The 19997-nt window shown below is 38.3% G+C and overlaps 1 protein-coding gene across 1 annotated transcript in view; it reads left to right on the forward strand.

The window, feature by feature from the left end:
- The window catches only part of SLC49A4 (solute carrier family 49 member 4), a 71681-nt gene that overhangs the window by 42610 nt on the left and 9074 nt on the right, over positions 1–19997 (forward strand). The window contains exons 5-8 of the mRNA XM_071435277.1: positions 1990–2098; positions 2723–2790; positions 7655–7782; positions 18255–18437. Coding sequence (XP_071291378.1) covers positions 1990–2098; positions 2723–2790; positions 7655–7782; positions 18255–18437 — 488 coding nt within the window. The remainder of the gene's footprint in view (positions 1–1989; positions 2099–2722; positions 2791–7654; positions 7783–18254; positions 18438–19997) is intronic.

Raw genomic sequence — 19997 nt, forward strand, 5'->3', positions numbered from 1 at the left:
CAGCTGATGGTGTGACAGACAGCACATTTTTCTACTTTCAGTGGAGCAATTGCAAAATTGCAAAAGCTGTGCATGAGTGACTGGAGCCATGAAAAGTGGAACTGCTACTGAAGATGGGTGTTTGGAATGGCTTTAGGCAGCACGAGGTATTGCTGGGCAAGGGGCAGAATGACACCTGGTGATCAGTATCTCTGTCACTGCCAGGCTCCCTTTCTCCTGGTGACCTTCCTTGTTGTGGAGACCAGGCAGGGGAGCAGGTTCTGTCCCTGGAGATTGTCATCATGCAGAGCTGCTACTGTAGGATTGGTACTAGGGGTTGGATGTGACACAGAGCAGCTATCCCACATCACAGGCTGTCTTGTTGCCTGAGTGACAGAAAACAAATACACCACAGAAAATGCTGCTCGAGTAAAGGACAAAGTTCTCCCTCAAAAGTAGCTCATTAATGAAGTTGAGGTCCAGATAGCCAAAGATTTTTAATATTCAGCAAATGTCATTGCAGAACACTGCATTCAGACTTGCTTCCTCTTAGCAATCTACAATATGGCTCTATAAGGTCGATATGCAAAATTCCCTTTTATTTTATTCGACAAATGTTGAAATGGCTTTCACATGGATAGTATTAAACAGCATCAAATGCCAAGGTGATACCAGATAGACTAGGATAAGAGTGTGGCATTCTTAAAAAAGGAGAAAAGTTGTTAGGAAGACCGTAGCATTCAGAGAAATATAACTAATGTATGGAAGAGCTGAAAGTTTGAGTGTTGTTTTTCTTTGCATTAAAAGATAAATCTGACACCAATGATATTGAAAGCGGAGGATATGTTCATGGGATGGGAATGTGTTATTCAAGAAGAGGATGTGTGAAAAAGAACAGTGCAAAAAGCACTGGCTGCTTGTGTTGTGTGTGGAGCATCTAAGGGAGTAAAACAGCGTAAGCTGCAAACTTACAAATGTTTTGGAGTGTAATTGAATCTCTCTCTCCCTCTTGGCTTTTGTAACTGTGTGCTATCAAATTGCCACTGCTTGCCAAGGAACTGGTACTGATCAGGATCAATTTTATGTAAATTGTTTGAGACCAGAGGGAGCCATGTTTCGGGTTACACTGATACCCCATGGGATAACTAACCTTGGAAGCACCGTAAAATCTCTTCAGTTTAAAATATCACTATTTCAGATTCCAAATTATATTTTCTTTCCCATTTGAGACATTTTTGAGGAAAACTTGGATTTCTCTTAGCAAGGACTTCACATTTGCTTTCAGTTATGGTGAATGGGGGAAATTGTTGGTTAAATTCCTGTTTAGCTCTATACATTGAAGATGATGATACAGCTTTGACTGTTTCACCTTCACTGAATACTAAAAGTTGAATAATTGGGAGGAAAAACAAATATGTTGACTATTTAGAGTAGAGTATTATAGCTGTCTCTTGTTTTTGCCAGTTCAAATTGTAAAAATTTTCCACTCTTGCAACTGCATCTGCCTGATTTCCAGAGCTTTCCTTGAATTTCACCAAAATAAAGAGAATTAAAACAGGCTTGGGGTTTTTTTGGTCTTTTAAGTGCAGTTCAAGAGGGATGAATCTCTGATTTTATTTTTGAAATAAGCTTTTAATCTTTTAAATTAGTGCTTATTATTCCTAACGTACACTTAGGCTAAGTAGGTTGCCCATGCCAATGCATGGAAGAATTGCTTGCAGAAATGAGAAACATTTGAGCCCAGCATGTTACAAAAACCTTTGAAGTATGTGGAGAGACTGGCTTTTTCTATTATCAGTGCTAAGGTGGTAACATATCAGCCACTAGGAATTCAGTGGCATGGCTGGACTGGATACCTTTCTTGTTTTCCCTGGCTCACTCTTGCTTCAGACCTTTGCTTTTTTTCTTGATGGGCAGAATATAGATTCTAGGGTGTGATTTACTCTCCTGGCTAATCTTGGTGCATTTTTAATATCAGCTGAGGCTAATGGCAACGTTTTATCTTCCCAGCAATTTCCGATTCTTGATGGTTGCTTTGGCCTATGCCATACCACTGGGTGTTTTCTCTGGCTGGTCTGGCGTTCTGGATTTGATATTAACACCCATTCATGTAAGCCAGGTAAGTTTCCCCTGACTGATAATCAGCAGCTATTTTGTAAGTGGCATGTTTTTATTTTGCACTAGCATGCACTTTTATCAGGTTTTTATGTTTAATATGCTGTTAATATATATGGATCACTTTACTCCCTGAAATTTTAAACAAAATGAACTGTAGCTTTGGCATCCCAAACTGTCAGAACTCTCCCTGCTGACTCCCCATCAGTGGTGAGTGTTTTCAGAACTGTACATGCCTTGTAACAAAAAGGAAGAAGTAGGTAAAAAAATGGGAGTATTGTTGGCTGCTGCATCTCTAGTGAAAGAAAATAATGTATGCATGGTAGAAAAGATGAAGTGGGGACAAGATGATTTCTAAGCTTTTGATAGAGTATTACAAAAAAAACAGAGGACATTACTCAGATTCCATAAAGAGAGGTCACATTTAGGGCATAGACTACTTAGTCTTACTTCTTGTGGTGAATTTATTTCCTTCCCAGAAAAAGCCTTGCACTTCAGACTATTGTAGAGAGCTGTTCTTAGCAGTTTGGAGCTCATGCACAACACTTGTTTTGAAAGTAACATCATCTTATTTTCTGAGCTTTAACACATTTCTCTATGTTCTGTTTCATTTTTTTTTCCCTGTCAGGTGGATGCAGGCTGGATTGGATTTTGGTCTATAGTTGGAGGTTGTGTTGTTGGCATAGCAATGGCAAGGTAGGAGTAATTACAGGTCCTTCTCCATTTCTTCAATTGTGATTATCATTCAGTTTATCCTCTTAAGAACAGAACTTGCTTTCTCTCATCTTTCAGAAACTTGAAATGGAAAATTCCTTTTGGGGTTATAATGTGTTTCTAGTAAAGCAATAATTCATACCATGTTAGTGGTTGCTGGGGATTGAAAACTCCACATGCATATACCTGAATTTGGAAGTCAGATTCTTGTTCCTGACAATGGCTTCCTGTATGCTGCTTTTAAAGACAGCTCTGGTGAATTCAGCTGCCTGGTATGAGGGGGAAGAACCTCATTGTAGCACATTTGGAAAGCATTGAAGAAATTATTTTCTGTCTCCTTCCATTAACACTTTTGGGCATATTGTTTCCCTAAGGGATGTAGGGAATGTAGCACAGGCAGCCTACCCACAATAACATTATGTTCCTCCAGAGAGAAATTAGCCTGGGCCCATTTTGGGCAGGTTGCTGGATTCCTGCATAGCCTAACTATCTTCTGCTGTATCCTATGGGCTACAGTATGGGTGTGTATGCTTTTTGTAAATCCAGACACAGCTGTCTCTGGCCATCATGAAAGCTGATGACCTGGGGAGTGGAACAGCAAGAAAAGGATTGCCCTTCCAAAAGGCTGCTGTTCTCATTCATTGAGGTCCCCTTTAGGAAAAGGGATGGTGGGAGGGAGAAAAAGTCTTTTAGGAGGTACCTGAGCAGTGAGTTTATTATGTGATTAAAACCAATTTGGGATATCTGAGGATTGTCCTGGCTTCTCTGTGTCCACTCTTGTGGCTCCATGTGCAGATATCTGCAATTGTTGCATCATCATGGTGTTGTGGATGGAGAGAGTGATCTTTTTAGGACTCTTTTTTTTTCTTTTTGAAACTCTCTTGTTTTCACTTGCTGTGCTTCATCAGAGTACACAATGCATAAAGAAATGTGAAGTTTCACATCCTGACATTTTGCAGGCTGCCTAGCAACTGCAACAGGGAGAGGAAAAAACTCCTGACCTAGGGAGAAGAAACAAGTGCTTCTCTCCCATCTACTCCAGATGCAGACCAAAGGACTTCATCTAGCCAATCAAAGTTCATGCCCTGATTTCCTCTAAAAAGAGTTGCTTTTGATTAGCCAAGCTCAGATACAATGTTTTCTCTGTAAGAGAGTAGATGTTTAAAAGCAACTGCTGCAAATGACACAGATGCCATAGGTTGCATGTTGAAGCAGGTAGACTGCCATTTTTCATCATGAGTTCATCTCTAGTATATTTGCAGCATTTCAATAGTAGAGCTTTGAAACTCACTTAACTTTACTGGGAGAGAATTTGCAAACTCTATGTCAACATGCAAATCTCAGTCTTTATGGTAGATTAATTTATTTAATATGCTGCCTGGGTTTAGTTTCAGGAAATGCAGGCAGTCCCTTTAACTGCTTCAAAATTGATTTCAAACCTTGTTGAATACCTGTATTTTGTAGCATTTAGTAAATTTAAGAAATACCACCAGTCTGTCTCCAAATATGTCTCTCTAACTTGGGCGATGCACAGTTCAGATGGGAGGGTTTGCATACAGAAAGGGAGGGAGGAGGTGATTTGTCACTTCTGATGGATGACTCTCCCTCCTAGGCCTATTCAGCATTTATCTGTGTAGGGTTGAATCAATGATGAGTCTGACTGTAATCTGCTGAAAGTTGTAATTAGGAAAATTAAGTAATGATTCTTGTCAAAGCTGACAAGTTGATATATTTCAGTGTCAGAACTGTGATTTGCCAAGCAAGCAGCTCTCTCCCTTAACCACCTCTCAAGAAGCTGTTAGTTTTGGGGTGGATTTTTTTTCCTTTTTTTTTTTCTTCTGCTAATTTGTTAAAGCAAAATTGGTGCATCTTAGGAATTTGCTCCTTCCATTTTTGTCAATGCAGATCCTATAATTTAGAATTTTTAACAACCTGAGCCTTGCCCTTGAGCATTAGGTCCTGTACATCACAGTAGGTGTTAAATCATCTGTATTTAAAGTAATGCCCAGTTTGGAAATTTGTTTATCTATCTCATTTTGAAAATGCTGCAAGTTTCTCTCAGCATTAGACATAAATCCTTCTACTCTCCACCCACTGCTGTCCTGACAGCCATGAACTTATATGTTTAGCTAATGTGTTTGATGCATTTTTATCATTGAAAAGCCTGGCCTATTTTGGGCAGCTGGTAGGTGCTGTACCCTTTGCTGGCAGCTTTCAAATGCTACTAGTTTGAAGAAAAGCAGTGTCAAAGAGCAGCATTCCTATAATTGCATGGAAACATAAATCTATTCCCTTTTCTCAGATTTTTTAATTTTTTTCCCCCCCACATTTGCCAAGGATCATAGATATTTCTGAGGTTTTGTCCTCTGCAGCTCAGTTTCAGTTCCTGCTTCTAACCTGCAGTGTAGTCAAAATGCTGAAACTTTATGGCATGGTGATAATTTCCTTAGCAACAGACAGTGTTGTCAGCAGTGCAGGTTTGTGATTTTAACTGTAGGATACAACCTAGGGCTGGATCTGCTGGGAGGCTGGAGACTGTTAGCAGCAGTAGGCTCAGGGGTGTGTGTCTGGCAGAGTATACACCTTCTCTCCTGTTGTGCCTACTGTTTTAGCAGTTGCAGGCAACCCCTTACATGCCAGATGATGCAGAAGGATTTATACAGAACAAAGGTTTGAAATCAGGTACAGGGTGTGAGGATAAAAGTCATTTCTCATATTTTTTGATTGAAGCAAGTATTATGAAGAGTAGACTGGGTTTACAGTCTTCTTTATTCTCCTGTAACCAGACAAGAAACAGAAGTCCTTCAATTACCAAGTTCAGGCTAGGTTATTATGTCATCTTTTTTCAATTATTTCTATTGCTGGCTGAATCCAATAGCTAAATAAATCTTTACTTTGGGGTACATTTGACCCTTTTGGAGTTCTATGGTATCTAAGAGCTCTTTGGAGCACATTGCTACCCAAACTGGCATCCTTGTGTCAGGAAGAGTGGCAACTGCTTGCTAAAGGAGAGATTTTCTCCATTAGCTGTCATGAATGGATTAGATGCATATCAGCCTCCCATCCCCACATATCCTTGGTGGTGGGATAGAGACCAAGGATCCTCTAGAGATCACCCCAGACCTGTAGTCTGTGAATGTCCCTCCCAGAAGGCTGATATTTCTCACATTGTTTCATTAGACAGGACCTTCGTCACTGCCCTTGCCTGTAAGGACAGTGATGTTGTCTGCCAGCAGGCAAAGTGGGAGTCTCTGTGGAATAACCTGGAAGTTTACACTTTGAGATGCTTCTGCAAAGCTTTTAAAATTGCTGATTTTGACCCTAGTGATCCCAAAGAATAATTAAAGAAACTCACTGGCAAACCAGTGAGGTGATCCTGACTCCTCGATTGGATTGTCAGAAGAAAAATCCACCAGTAGCAGCTGACCTCTGGCTATTGGAGATGAATGCATAAGCCACTTGAACACTGCAGTCATAAACTTCTCAGATTATATGCAGCATTGATCTCCCACTACTGCTTATTGAATTACTCACTGCTAAATTCAATGTGGAATTCAGGCATGGGGAGAATCAAAATACAAGGAAAGAAGTTGGTTTGGGAGAGCAGAGAGTGTTTGAGTGCATTACTCCTATGTCTCTTATGCTATTTTTGGAAGTTTTCAAAATTTTGGCAGCATTTCCTGTTTTATCAAGTAAGCTATAAGGTATCTGCTTATAGAGTGTTCTTGTCAGGGCAGAGAAAGCAGTCAGCTTGTAGACAGACAAATTTTGTCATGGACCAGCCTGGGTGGATTATGCTGCCATTAGCCTGATCAAGGCAGGAGCCTGTCAAGGGGGCAGAAAATATGCTTTGGAAATACATACCTAACCTGTCCATCCCAAAAGCACATCTCCTAAGCAGGAGATTATAGAAAATTACTCATGAACAAATAAGATTGCCTTTTCTAATATATCTTCCCCAGTAGTTAGGTTCACATCCCCTTTGAAAAGAGCAGTTCCACTGATACTTAGGCCACACGAGCACTGCTCATTCTGTCTCCTTGAAAGAAAAAGGAAAAAAAAGAGAAAAGCAGTTGTACCATCAGGTGGTATAAAAATCATAACTCCCTCTATATAAGAGCCAGACTGCCCAAGGACTTGTGGGGCTGTCCTCCCCCTGTCTGTCAGCAGGGTCTGTGTAGAAGAGGCGCAGCCCCAAGCTTGTGGTTTCTGGAACTTTTCAATCCAAAACAGCCACTGGCAGAGTTGATCCCCTCTGTAAGGAGTTCCTTCCTTGCCTAAGCCACCACAAGCTTCATCACCAATGCATCCAAGGGTTCAGAAGCTGTTCCTTGTCATCTTCAACTAGGGATTCTTTGGACTTTTTTGGAGTTTTTCCATTTCCCACAGGAATGAATCTTGACGCTTAACTATGTCTTGAATGAAACGCGGCAGCCTCCTCATATGCTAATGGAGCTCTGTGTCTGCCAAGGGAGACTGGCAAATGCTGACAAAACAGTGATGGAAGTAGTGGTGAGATACTGTGTCCAACAAATGCAAAAGGAAAATAAAACCTCTCCTCCAGTGTTTTCATGTGATGCCTTGAAAATTGCTTGAGAATTGTTCTGGTTTGGTTGTTACTTTGTGACAGCTAAAAAATCCATGGCTCTTCAGCTTGACAGCTAGAAATATCACCATTCTATAAAAATACCTTTTTTCTATTTCTGAAAATGAGAAATTACTTTTAAATTGTTTTTATAGTCTCCAAAATGTTTAATGAGGATATACTGAATTAACTGTCAAGCATCACATTTAAATAATATGAAAATTGGTGTTTGTACTGCACTGATGTGTGTTTTTATTTTAGATTTGCAGATTTTATCAGGGGCATGCTGAAGTTCATACTGCTGCTGCTTTTATCTGGAGCAACGTTAGCATCAACCTGGTTCACTCTCACCTGTCTAACTTCTGTCACTCATCTGCCTTTAACCACAGGTATTGACAATGATTTTAATTCCTGTTCTTTATAATTGATATTGCAGGCAAATATTTGCAGTCTTCAATATCTTATAACCTGGTTTGGTATCTTTAGTAATACAGTAGTTTTTACTGAGACAAAAAAAATGTTTAGAAAGTCTGTTGAAACCTGAAATATTTTCACTCCTTTGAATAATTCAATAAAAAGATTAAAAACTTGAAAAACCCAATAACAGGAGCCCTGAATACAGATTTAAATTTGATTTGGGGACTAAGTGTTTTTCTGCTTTTGAGTCCTTTGGAATAACTGAAGTGAGAAATAAATCAAGAAAAATCAGATGAATGAGAGTAGTCTTGCATATAAGAAACAGTGACATGTGTGGGAATTTAGGGGTTTGAAACTTGCATTAGTTATTAGAAACACTTGGTGCATTTCAAACCAAGGTGACCCACAGTGTTTTCAGCCATCTAAATCTGTCCCTGCACAGTGCTGTCCTCTTTTCTTGCACCTGCATGCAGGTTCAGGGAACTCTTCCAGCCCAAAATTAACTCAGCCTGTGCCTCAAAAAGACAGGAAAAAAAGCAGTTGGCAGGAGCGGGGGAAAAGCTCAGAGGTCTAGCTGGGCTGCCAGCGAGCTGCACCCTTAGTTGAAAGCTAGCACTGATTAGTTCTTAAAAATCTGTCCTTCACCTTATTATCTGCACCAAAGGACTGATTCACCTGGGATTCCAAGACCTTCGACAGAGTAGCAAGTTACAGTAAAACCTAAGCCATTAGGGTTCAAAAATATATTTATTTAATAAAGAATTCTATAAGTCCATTTTAAATGAAGGACCATCTCTGTTACAAGCAATTTATGCATTCTAGGAGAAATGAAAACCTTTTTTTGCCTATTTTTAATAAAAAAGGGTTTGGTGGGGAGAGTAGTATATAGAGTAGTGTTTTACTCAAATTAAGTTTGAGTTTCACTAAGTGTCCTTGGTGCACTGCAAATGTCACAACTATAAACTAAAGTGGGTACAGCAAATTGAAATACATGATCAATTCAGGAGCAACACCATCTGGATGGATAGGTCAAATTTGTGCTTTATCTTGAAATTTCAATGCTTTCAAAAATTCTGCTTAAATAAAACTTAATATAATCAATAAATAAATCAAATTTCATGATGGCTGTTGTCATACTAAATGACTACACATTTCCATCAAATCTAAAATAAAAGCAATAAAAGCTTTTTTCTCATGCTTGCCTGCTTCATCACTACAAGCCTGCAGTAATGTAAATTTTTACAGTAACTCTATCCTCTGAATTGATGCAACAAACCAAACACGTAAATGACCCTTCAAGTCTATGCATAAGAATGAAGAAACGTTTCAAGAGGGGAAAGTCATTACCTATGTACTCACCAGTGTTCCAAAACAAAACTGATGGAGCTCTCTCTGATTTTTTTTGTTTGTTTGTTTTTTTGGAAAGAATTCAGCATGCAACATAGGTTGTACAAGAATTCTTATTTTTTACAGCGTGTAGTTGCTTTGTGCTGGTTTTTTTTGGAAAGGTCATCCACTGTCAGGACATGAAAGTAGGTAGGGTATTTGAGGTTTGATATATAGTGTCCTAGACTAGCATCTCTTGATTCAAATGCAGAGATTGGGTTGTACTTCTCATGCAATTACCATTTCTCTTAAAATGGATGATTCCTTGGATTAAGTTGTAATTACAGATCAGATTTTTCTGTCAATGCTTTTCTTACGTATGCCACTGTAAATACTGAGCCCTTTTCTTTAAAACACAAGCTTGTTTTGAATAGAGTGCCAGGAATGTGGTGCATTCCTCAAGAAAAAAAAAAAAAAAAAAGGCAGTCTAAAGCATCAGTCTAATGTGCAGCCAGAAAATAAGATCTCTTTAAGATCTCTTTTTCCCGCTGTTTATATTTCATAGATATGCAGTGGGGGAAGGTTCTTATCAGGCTTTTCTCATTAAAGTTCTTAAAAAATAGATGTAATGTGCCTGTTCAATTTAGTTCCTTGTACACAGAAAAGCAGTGCTATATCTTTATGAAATATGCTGTTATGGATGAAAACACACAAGCTATTTAAACTAATTTATAGGACTTCATGCTAGATTATTCCTCAGTGTAATGATGCAACATGATGATGACCTCCGCATTCACAGTAATTGGGAGAAACGGTACATTTGAATTGATTTGGATGAACTTCTTTTTATTCTTCTCCTTTTAATTAAAAGTTTGAGATACAGAGTGTATTGGAGTACAAATCTAAGAGGTCAAATTAAGGCTGTGGGCTGGCAGTGTGGGCTGGCAGCTTTTGGAAGTGATTAGTGGTAGCTGGTACCAGGTGGCAGTCACTGTGCATATCAGTGGGCAAGTGTTGACAATGGACTGCCAAGTAGTTATTTGCTGTGTGGTTTTTGTAGAGCTTGAAGATATGCAAAACAAAAGCAGATATCATTGTGGGGCATTTCCCTCATTCATATTTTTTTAATTTTTTGGTTGATTTTTTTTTATCTACTTTTTCTTTTCATCTACTTTTTCTTTTCATCTTTTTCTTTTCTTTTCTTTTCTCTTTTCTTTTCTTTTTTCTTTTCTCTTTTCTTTTCTTTTCTTTTCTTTTCTTTTCTTTTCTTTTCTTTTCTTTTCTTTTCTTTTCTTTTCTTTTCTTTTCTTTTCTTTTCTTTTCTTTTCTTTTCTTTTCTTTTCTTTTCTTCCAGAAAAAGTCCATAAAGTACTTTTTATTCCAGAGCCACTTTGCTGGCAGCAGTGGACACCTGCTGCAAAGCAGCAGTTGTGTTATTCGGGGCAGGTTTTGATGTTGCCAGAAGGTTCATGGGCTCCTCCACTTCCACCTGTCCTGTGGCAGAGCTCAAGTGTTGGGCTTGGCAGTGCTGCAGAGCCAGTGATGGATCTCAGTCCACACTTTCAGCCTTATTCAAATGCTGAGGCAGAGCAAGCAGGGTTCAAAACTGACATGAGAATTTGTGGGGGTGTACATTTGATCTTCCAAAGAGGTTTTCCCTTCCAACCATGTAGCTCCCATTTTGGGAGGGACTTCCCCCTCCTCTCTTGACCTGCCTTCAGTGTTGAACAAGTCAGACTTTGCCCTACAAAGCCACAAGTGTTGCCATCTTCAGCAATACCTGAGAACTGCTGAAATATCCACATGATCTGAAGGATTGCTGGTACAGTTAAAAGGCAGCTCTTCCACAAAACAGTCATTTTAGGGAGGAGACAAGACACCTTTGGGAGCCTTTGTACTGGCCCAGGTGTTGAGGCAGGCTTCACCACAGAGATGAGGTGTGGTTAGATGCCATCACCACTGGCTGCTGTATCTCACCTAACAGCTGCTTGATCCATGAATTAAGTTTGCATCTGTAGGCAGACCCTGACAGTAGTTTCCCCAGGTCCAAAGCCAGTCTTTTCCTTTAGCATGTGGATATTGGGTGACATAAGCTCATCTCCCCCTTCTGAAAACCCTCTGCTTGTCTCCAACCTGGGCTCAGAGCAGGCAGTAGGTGGATGTGTGCATAAAAAAGATGAGAGAGTTTGGCCAATTATTCACCCTAAAAGAAAAGGAGAAAAATCTCAAAATATTTGTTTTTAAAATACAAACCAACCAAAGTTTTCTTTTAATTGGTGTTCTTTGTGGCAGTTTTAGTAATGTCTGTTTTAAATACTGGAGGAGGGAAGGTATTTGAAAAATGGTCACAGCAAAATATATTTTCCTCACCTTGTTTGTATAATATTCTCTTAATTCCTTTTAAATAAGCACAACATCATTTAAAGATATTTCCTACAAAATGTAATTACTTAGAATGGAGACCTTTAATGCAGTTATTAAAAATCAATGACTGCATTTGTGGTTTTAAATTATACTGTTTAGGATTGTTTGTGTTGAGTAATGCCTGCATTGCTTCGTATTTGCATAATACACTCAATTTTTCCTCCTCCCATGGAAGAAGACAAGTTTTGTGTCATTTGCTGACTTCTTAATGTAACTCCAAAAGACTTTATAAAAAGTGTAGTCATAGTTGTATATATGAACCACAACCGCCCGTGTGGGGAAAAAAGAAAGCAAGGCAATAATGATACAGTGCCAGCTACTATATCATCTGTCTAAAACACCTCTCATCAGCTAATCACAGCTCTCCAAAAACCTTGATTCTGGAATTGGTTTATATTTTAAGCAAGCCTGAATTTTATTTTAAGAAATTTTAATTTTAATGTATATTATTTGCATTTCAGTTTCAAAGACAATTTTATGTACACATAGAGCATTAAAATAGTTTTCTCCATTGAATTCTCAGTGCAGCTGCTGATCTGTTTCTCTTTGCCAAGTTCATTGTTAGTTTGCTTTGTACTGAACTTCATTATGTGAATTTATGTACAATGGGATACTTCGACCCAAAATAATTGTGTAAGGCATTGTATTGCCAGTTTCAGTATCTTGCCACTTTGTATTGCTGGTAGGATCTCTGGATACAAATACCAGCATTTTCCAAAAATTGATATGCAACACTAGTTGCTTGCAGCTCAGATTGAATGTTTTCAGTGTAGCATATCAAGAATATTCTAATATTTATGAGCACATTCAGCAGAAGTTTGCTTTACAAAATCTTTTCTAGTGCTGCATGGCAGACACTGAATACAGTGGCAACTCCATAAGCTGATGACTGTATTTAGGTTAAGCAGGCCACACTTTTATTTTCAGGTTCAACAGATTGAACATTGTAAACACATCTGTCTCTCTGTCCTCATCTACAAAGCACAGAAAAAGAAAGGTGATAATAATATAATACTGATTGGTTTATTATTTCAGTTTAATTTCTTTACTATAAACAAGATGTGCTTGGTAAGTGTAAGGCAGGGGAGCCCAGAGGATAAAACAGTGGCCTGAAAACATTAACCTGCTTAGGGTTTTGGGCAAATCATTACCCCAACTCCTGCTGTGCTTTTCTCACTCATAAGATGGGAATGATGACTCTTGTTTTGCTGACAGCTTCTTTAACTCCACAAATAGGAGAGTGCTTAAAGAAAAAGCATAATTTAGGGCGTTATTTTCTTTTAAGAAACAGTGTTTAATTGTATACAGTGCTTGAAATTTGGGAGGAGCATTTCAGAGATGAGTATCTATGAATCTGGGCACTTTAAATATCCATCAATAGCAAACCTCAAATATTGTGTAATTTCGAGCCTTCTCCTCTTTCATTTCTTGAGGCTTACTCAGTAATTTTTTCACTTCTTAGTTCTCCAAACTGAATGCTCTGCTTTCAAAGCAAGTTCCACTTGCTTTTCTCATGAGAAAAATGTAGAACAAATCAAATTTGATCAGATTTTTGGTTACTTTCAAAACTATATCATGACATAGCAATTTGATCAGTGTGTGCTGGAATGGAAATCCAGGCAATGAAACATATTGATGTTATAAATGTGCACTACAGAGACATCTTTCTTCTATTGTGTTTTTCATTCCCATAAGTGAATTACAGTAAAATTTACTCTCTTACCTTAAGGGAGTCACATTTCTCATGGAAAAATTAAGGGTTACTTCTTCCATGACTTTTCTTACTATGGCCAGTAGCAAGAGTTAGATTATAGGGAGGTTTCATTCTACTTTAATGGACTTTAAATTCTGGCAGGAACTAACTTCAATTGTTCAAATTGGTCATGGGGATACTGAAGCACTGAAGTCAACAAAGCCTGCATCCACATCAGGCATTATCCTTTCACTTTGATGTTTGGAATACAGTTATAATGGGCACTGAAAAAGTGCCCTAGATCTCCATAGGTTTTGCTTTAAATTGTGTGCTGCTTCCAAGAGAATATATTCCATTGTATTTACTCTCCTGTTTATCTCTGTAAAATTTGTGTGGGTTTTGGCTGAGTGTGTCTCAAAAGAGAACTGTTACAAAATGCACAGAGTTCAAGAGATTCTGGCAGAGGACTTAGGAAGATGCTGTACCACTTGCTTGCTCTTGATACAGCATTTCCTGCGTAAATTTATCTGAAAAGTGTTTTTTTAAGAAATGGTAATATTTCATATTCTTTGTTAAAAATCAGCCAAGATGCATGTGCCAATGGTTGATAAGAACATCAGTTGAGGTCCTTCCATCAGTTTCATTTGGGTTTGGATCGGGCTCTGTAGTTGTACATTTAGTGATGGTATAATTGAAGAGTAAATTGCTAAACTTGTTGCAGAATGTCCTGGAAAATTCTTGAAAGTTGTTTGTATGTCAGAGATAGCTGAGTCTCCTTCTGCTGTATTGGAAGCTCATCTGAGCACACCAAGTGAAGGCTGTCATTTAAATCACTTCCCTGTTTGAATTCCTAACTTCCCACCCCAACCATTTTTTTAATTGGTAGAAAGCTTTTGCCACAGCTTGTGGCTGGGAGAAGAGAAAGTCTTTTTCTGGGATGTGGGCATGTGTTTGCCATCCAGTAGCTCAAGGCCTGTAGGAGATAAGCCAGACAGGAACCTTCCTTCTTGCCACTTTTTCTGCTCTTTCTGCTAAACCACTGTATCACCATCAGTCCCAAGTCATCTAACTGGTAGCATCTCTAGTGCTATTATCAAGGCACATTTTATTCCTTGCTTCCTTCCTGGCCAGCAGGATGAGTGCTGAGGGAATAGCAAGGGTTACCTCATACCTCAAGCACGAGCATGACATGATGAAACATGGCTTTAGCCTCCTGCTGCAACAGCTCCTGCCAGTTCTCTGAAACAGCTGTGCTGTGGATAGGATTTTTGCCTTTGCTGATCTTTTTGCAATGGTCAACCTGAGAAATAGCTGCTTAATGCACACAAACTTCTTTTAAGAACTATTTAAATTAATATGTTTTTAGAAACCTAGCCCAGTTCCATTGTTGATATCCATAGCTGCCATTGTCTTGGATACACAACTTTGCACATAACTTCATAGGTAATTAATTCATTCCTTTTCCTAACAAAAAGTGATTTTTTTAAATAGTAGTAGCATGACACACTTCTCCAGTGCACGCTTATCCAAGTTACTTGTTATTCTTTAGGACATAATGTTAGCTTCTTGGTGAATCATCTCTTTTTTTTTCTTTTGTCAGTGCTTTCAGATCCTTATATTCATTTCCAAGGACTGTCATTAAGATTGTCTTAATTGAAAGAACATTTGCTGTAACTTGAGCAGCTGTTCCTCTGCAGTATAAAATCGTGGTAATTGTTTGTGTTAGTTCAGCACAAGGTCTCTGTGATGGAAAGCAAATGGTCCCTGTTAATAGGTGGTATCTCCCTGCTGTCCTGTCACCCATGAGCTGGAATATGAGATACACTCTTTAGTGTGTTAAAAAAAAAAAAACAACCAAAAACCACTTCTGAACTCTGATTTTACTTGTTTCTGGGACTTACTTTTCTAGAACTGTGTATTCTATCTTTGAGTTCCTGTCAACGACCAGTTGGATTTGTGATTCAGTTGCTAAATTACTGGAATAAGCTTATTTGTATAGCACTCAGGATAACCCTGGCTGATTTACAGATGCATGAGATAAAAAGCAGTTTCCCATCACTACAATAGGTACCATTTAAAGAAGGCTTTCAGATGTGCACATCTTCCTCGTTTTCAGAGCCTCTTTTTGTGGTTTCCCAGTTAAAAGCTATCATTTCCATTAGATATTAGAACTTAAATTGGCATCTACTGGATGCTATATTCTGTCTGTCCTTTTGCTGTGACATTTCTGCTTATTGATTCCAAAGATGAGTGTTACCTGTACCTCTGCATAACCTTGTTTTATCAGTGCTAGCTGTGATCTCAGCTGAGGTGCTGTCGTTGGTATTCAGCTGGCAGTTCTTGATGTGCACACACAAGGCAGGCAATCCTTTGGGGCAGCCAAAGGGTGATGCCAAAGCTGCTTTGCTCCTCTCAGTGTGGAAGTGTGAGATGTGTGCCAGTGGGTGTGTTCCTGTGAGTGTCCTGACAAGAAATTTGAGGCTGTTGTTTCTAAGGTACAGGGTCACTGCCCTTGTTCACTCGTGGTCTGATCACCTTAATACCTTGCAGTGAGTGGTGAGCAATGATGTGATTCAACTGGCATATTTTAAACTAGCAAATCTAGTTTGAAGGCTTCTTCTCATTTTATGGAAACCTTGGCACCTACTGTATTAAACAAAATCTGAAGTCTTTAAATGGCTGCTAATTTTTGCCTTCATCTCAGTGACTCTATGTTTCTGGAAATCATATGTCTAGACATTGTCTCTGTTGAGAGGTATGAGTTCCCTTTTCCTGGCTGTTGCTCCTTCTGGAAGTTGTTTCAGCCTTCTTGCAGAGGTGTTTATCCTGACAGTCTGTTCACTTTCAACAGTGCTGTTGTGCCTTTCTGCAGCTTCTCATCTATTTCCACTGTTTGAGTTTCTGATACAGAATTACAGCTGGGTGCCACCTTCCCTTCTTTGAGGGAGGTTCTGAAAATGTTCTCTAGAAGTTACAAGTCTATCTATAGATATCTTCAACTGAGTGTGGTAATAAGGGGCAAATGTTCATTTGTCTTAAGAGATTCTTCTATTTCATTTATGTGTTGGTCTCTCAAGTCAATACAAAAATTTCCAACCACTGAATGTGATTGGATATTCTGGCTACGCCCGACAGCAGTTAGAGAGATTTAGAGCAATATGCAGCAGTGTTGAAGGTGAATGGGAGTTCAAAGAGTGGCTCATGAAACTTTAAATACTAGTGAGGACTTGCAGCAAAAATCTATGGATCTTATAACTAGGGAATCAGGTCTTCAGTGTTAGCTAGAGGAGGGCATTAGGAAGAACATCCTAATACTGTATGAGGTTTTTCTTTCCTCTCTGATGACTCCTGGACATACCTTGCATCAATTTCTTTGATTTATTCTGCAGTTTATGACAGGAGAATTCAAGAGTAGGAAATGCTACTATCATGGTTTTTTTGAGGGAGTTGGTTTTGTTTGGTTTTGCATGTGTTTGTTTGTTTTCCTTACAGCTCAGAGTACTGTGGTATATTCTAAGAAGTGGGGCCACCTCTCCCTCCTTTTTCCTGTCTCAACAAGTCCTCTGTTGAAAGATAAATATCCTTGTTCCTTGGAAGCAAACCACATGAAATAGAGGATGCAATAGATAGCCCTTTCTGCTTCTAAATCCCTTTATTTCTTTTCCATGATTTTTTATATTTTATAAAGCTGTTTTTTAATTTTTTTTTTAAGCTGAACATTTCCTGCTTCCTAACAGTTTCTCAATTGAAAGCTTGAGCAGTGCTTAACAAAAGATGAAGTGGAGCTGTTTCTGTTCTTCCCTTTCTAAGACAAAAGAGTGTAAATTAAACTGAAATATCTACACACATATATATATATTTATATGAAAAAGAATTTCTAAGGATTTTGTACGATAGAATCTTTCCACTGCAACGAAAAGACACTATAAATAATTCACCTCTGACTTCATAACACTTTTGTATTTGAAATATTTTTCTCTAGGTTTTCTTAGTATTTTGGTGGGAGCCTCAGAAATTATTCCAGAGTTTTCTGGTTATTTAAAGCCTTCTGATAATTTACTTCTTCTTTGTACTTGGTCAGTAACCTTGGTTAATTGAGGTTGCAAGTCAGGAAATCTTGTCTGTCCAGGACAGCACTATGAAAAAGCTTACTTGAATTTCTAAATAGATACTAAATTTTTGTGAAGTTTTGTGGTTTGGTTGTTGGTTTTTTTTAGTCCAGAAATAGCTATAATAAGTTTATTAAATTATAATATAAGTATATTAAGCTTCTGTATTAAGTACTGTGAAGTATTTGGCAGAAATTGAACAAAATAGCTGAGGTTGCCGAAGAAACATCACATTTTTCTGTTGGTTTGTCCAAGAAAAACAATTTGTTGTACAGCAGCAAATAATCTGCATTATCAAATGTGTCCCATTCCTGTCAGGAGCTGGGTGCCCTTCATTTCCTTTTGAAGCCAGAAGGGACTCAACGTGTTGCAGCTCAGGCTGTGCTGAATACTAATGTCTTGATAGCTGGTAGATCATTAGTATTTATTTGTAAAATGGAAGGAAAATTAGTTTTGACCTTTAGAACTAAGTCAAAAGGTTAATCCATGTCCATTTCCAATTTGGTGCATTAATTGCTCCCTGTCCTAATTGTGTGTAGGACAATATTTTCTGTTTGTTTCAGAGGTAAATTAAACTGTAGGTGATGCTTTGCATTCATAATTTTGTTGTTTGTTTTACTTACAAATGAAGTCCAAATCACTGAATGTATCTTCATGGATTCTGTTTAAATAAATAGATAAATAAATCAATCAGTGTTTCTGATTTTTTTTCACAAATCAATGCATGCATTCTTCCTAAAGCTAGCAGAATGTGATGTTCTTTTTGATGCACAGAGGATAAATATAAGATTATGCATTTTTTGGTTATTCAAATATTAGTATTCTTGGCAGCTCTGAATAGGAGGGGAAAACACCAGCATGAAATTAATAACTGTTTTTGTTTCTGTCATAGCTACACTGTACACATCCTGCATTTTGCTGGGCATATTCCTCAACAGCAGTGTACCAATATTCTTTGAGCTCTTTGTGGAGACAGTCTACCCTGTTCCAGAAGGAATAAGCTGTGGAGTTGTCACCTTTTTGAGTAATGTGTTCATGGGAGTGCTTTTGTTTTTCCTCACATTCTACCATACAGGTAAGAAATACAAGCCACTTGAAACATTTAATACTCCTTAAGGACATACCTTTGTCAGTAAAAGGAAGGATTTGCACGTACAATTTCTGTTAATAATCAAATGTTTGAATCCAAGCAAGGGCAGCAAGGAAGGAGAATTTTAATCATTCTTTTCTGTATGCATGCTTATAAAAATGAAATTTCTTAGATGCAGGATAATTCTACTTGAATCTGCTGTAGCCAGAAACCACCAAGGTACACACTGTCATCAAATTGTATAAAGGCCTGGGTAATGTGACCATTAATAATGTTTGTACCTGTGGGTGGTGAGAACCACAGTAAAGCTCACCCAACCCCATGCTCTTGGGTAGAGCTGGATTGCCCAGGAGGGGCAGAGCAGAAATGCCCCATTTAAAGCCAGCTCTGTTCAGTGGGTGAGGTCCCACTGCCCAAAGACAGAACAGGCACTCCCTTGGGAAATCCCATGGCCTCTTCCAGCTCAACAGGATTTCACTTCAGGTTTTTGTCAATTCATTCAGACTTTCTCATCTCTCAAGTATTATTTGCTTCCTACTAACTCATAATCATAACTTAAAACTTGCTGTTTAGTAGACTATAATACATATTATTACTCTAGGCTGTAAAATAAGAGCCCAGCTTGCTTTCAAAGGGAAGTCTTTATTAAGGGTTTTCAAAGACGCAGATTTTTTTCTTTGTATTTTGCCATTATGTAAACATTTGCTTCATGGTGTAATATTTGTAAACTATTAGAATATATGAGCTTTTACATATTATTACCTCTTAAGATGTTGTAATTTATAACTAAGAGGAGAGTGACAAATTTCAGATTGAATTCTGCTATAAATTATCAAAGTTTCATCCTGGGGCAAATTTTCAGCATGGTTTGTCTTTCTGCCAGGAAATTGCAAGCAGGATGACAACCTTGTTCCAAATTGTGGTCTGTGAACACAAACAGAGAGAAATTATTTAATTTTTTAATACTGATGCTGAACTGTATCATTGTAAAATCTGAATGCCATCTGGACTAGCCTTGGGTGGTGTGAGAGCTAGGCTTTACATTTTAAAGTATACTTTTGATATCAATTGGTGTGAACTCTGTTCACACATACTGTTGTTTCTGACATCTGTACCTGAGCTGGAAAGATGACACAGAATGTTCAGAGAATTTTTTCAGTGTTTGGCATTACATAATAAATGAGGATGGGGATATGGTGTCTCACTTCTGATGAAAAAATTACAATAGAGTGGACTCATTCCCCCATAAATAGAGTATTGGGACCATTTTTTGTCTCTCATATTTCTTTCCCTACAAGATACCAGTAAATGCAGGTTAGGATAAACCTGGAATTGATATACCCATACACTTAAAATATTTTCCCTATTTCTTCAAAAGGAAAGAAAATAAAGTAATTTGTGCTTAGGAAAATCCATTCTTTGATAGAAAGTCTGAGAGAGTGTGTGGTCACTGGGGGGGATCAGTGCCAGGGGTGCTATTGGCTCCTCTGATTAAAAAAATCCGTTAGAAGGTAGATAATGATCTGAATCATTTGCTTTCATTTG

This window comes from Agelaius tricolor, unplaced genomic scaffold (genome assembly GCF_023055355.1).
Source record: "Agelaius tricolor isolate 1412-34295 unplaced genomic scaffold, bAgeTri1.0.p SCAF_10, whole genome shotgun sequence".
Classification (NCBI taxonomy): Eukaryota; Metazoa; Chordata; class Aves; order Passeriformes; family Icteridae; genus Agelaius; species Agelaius tricolor.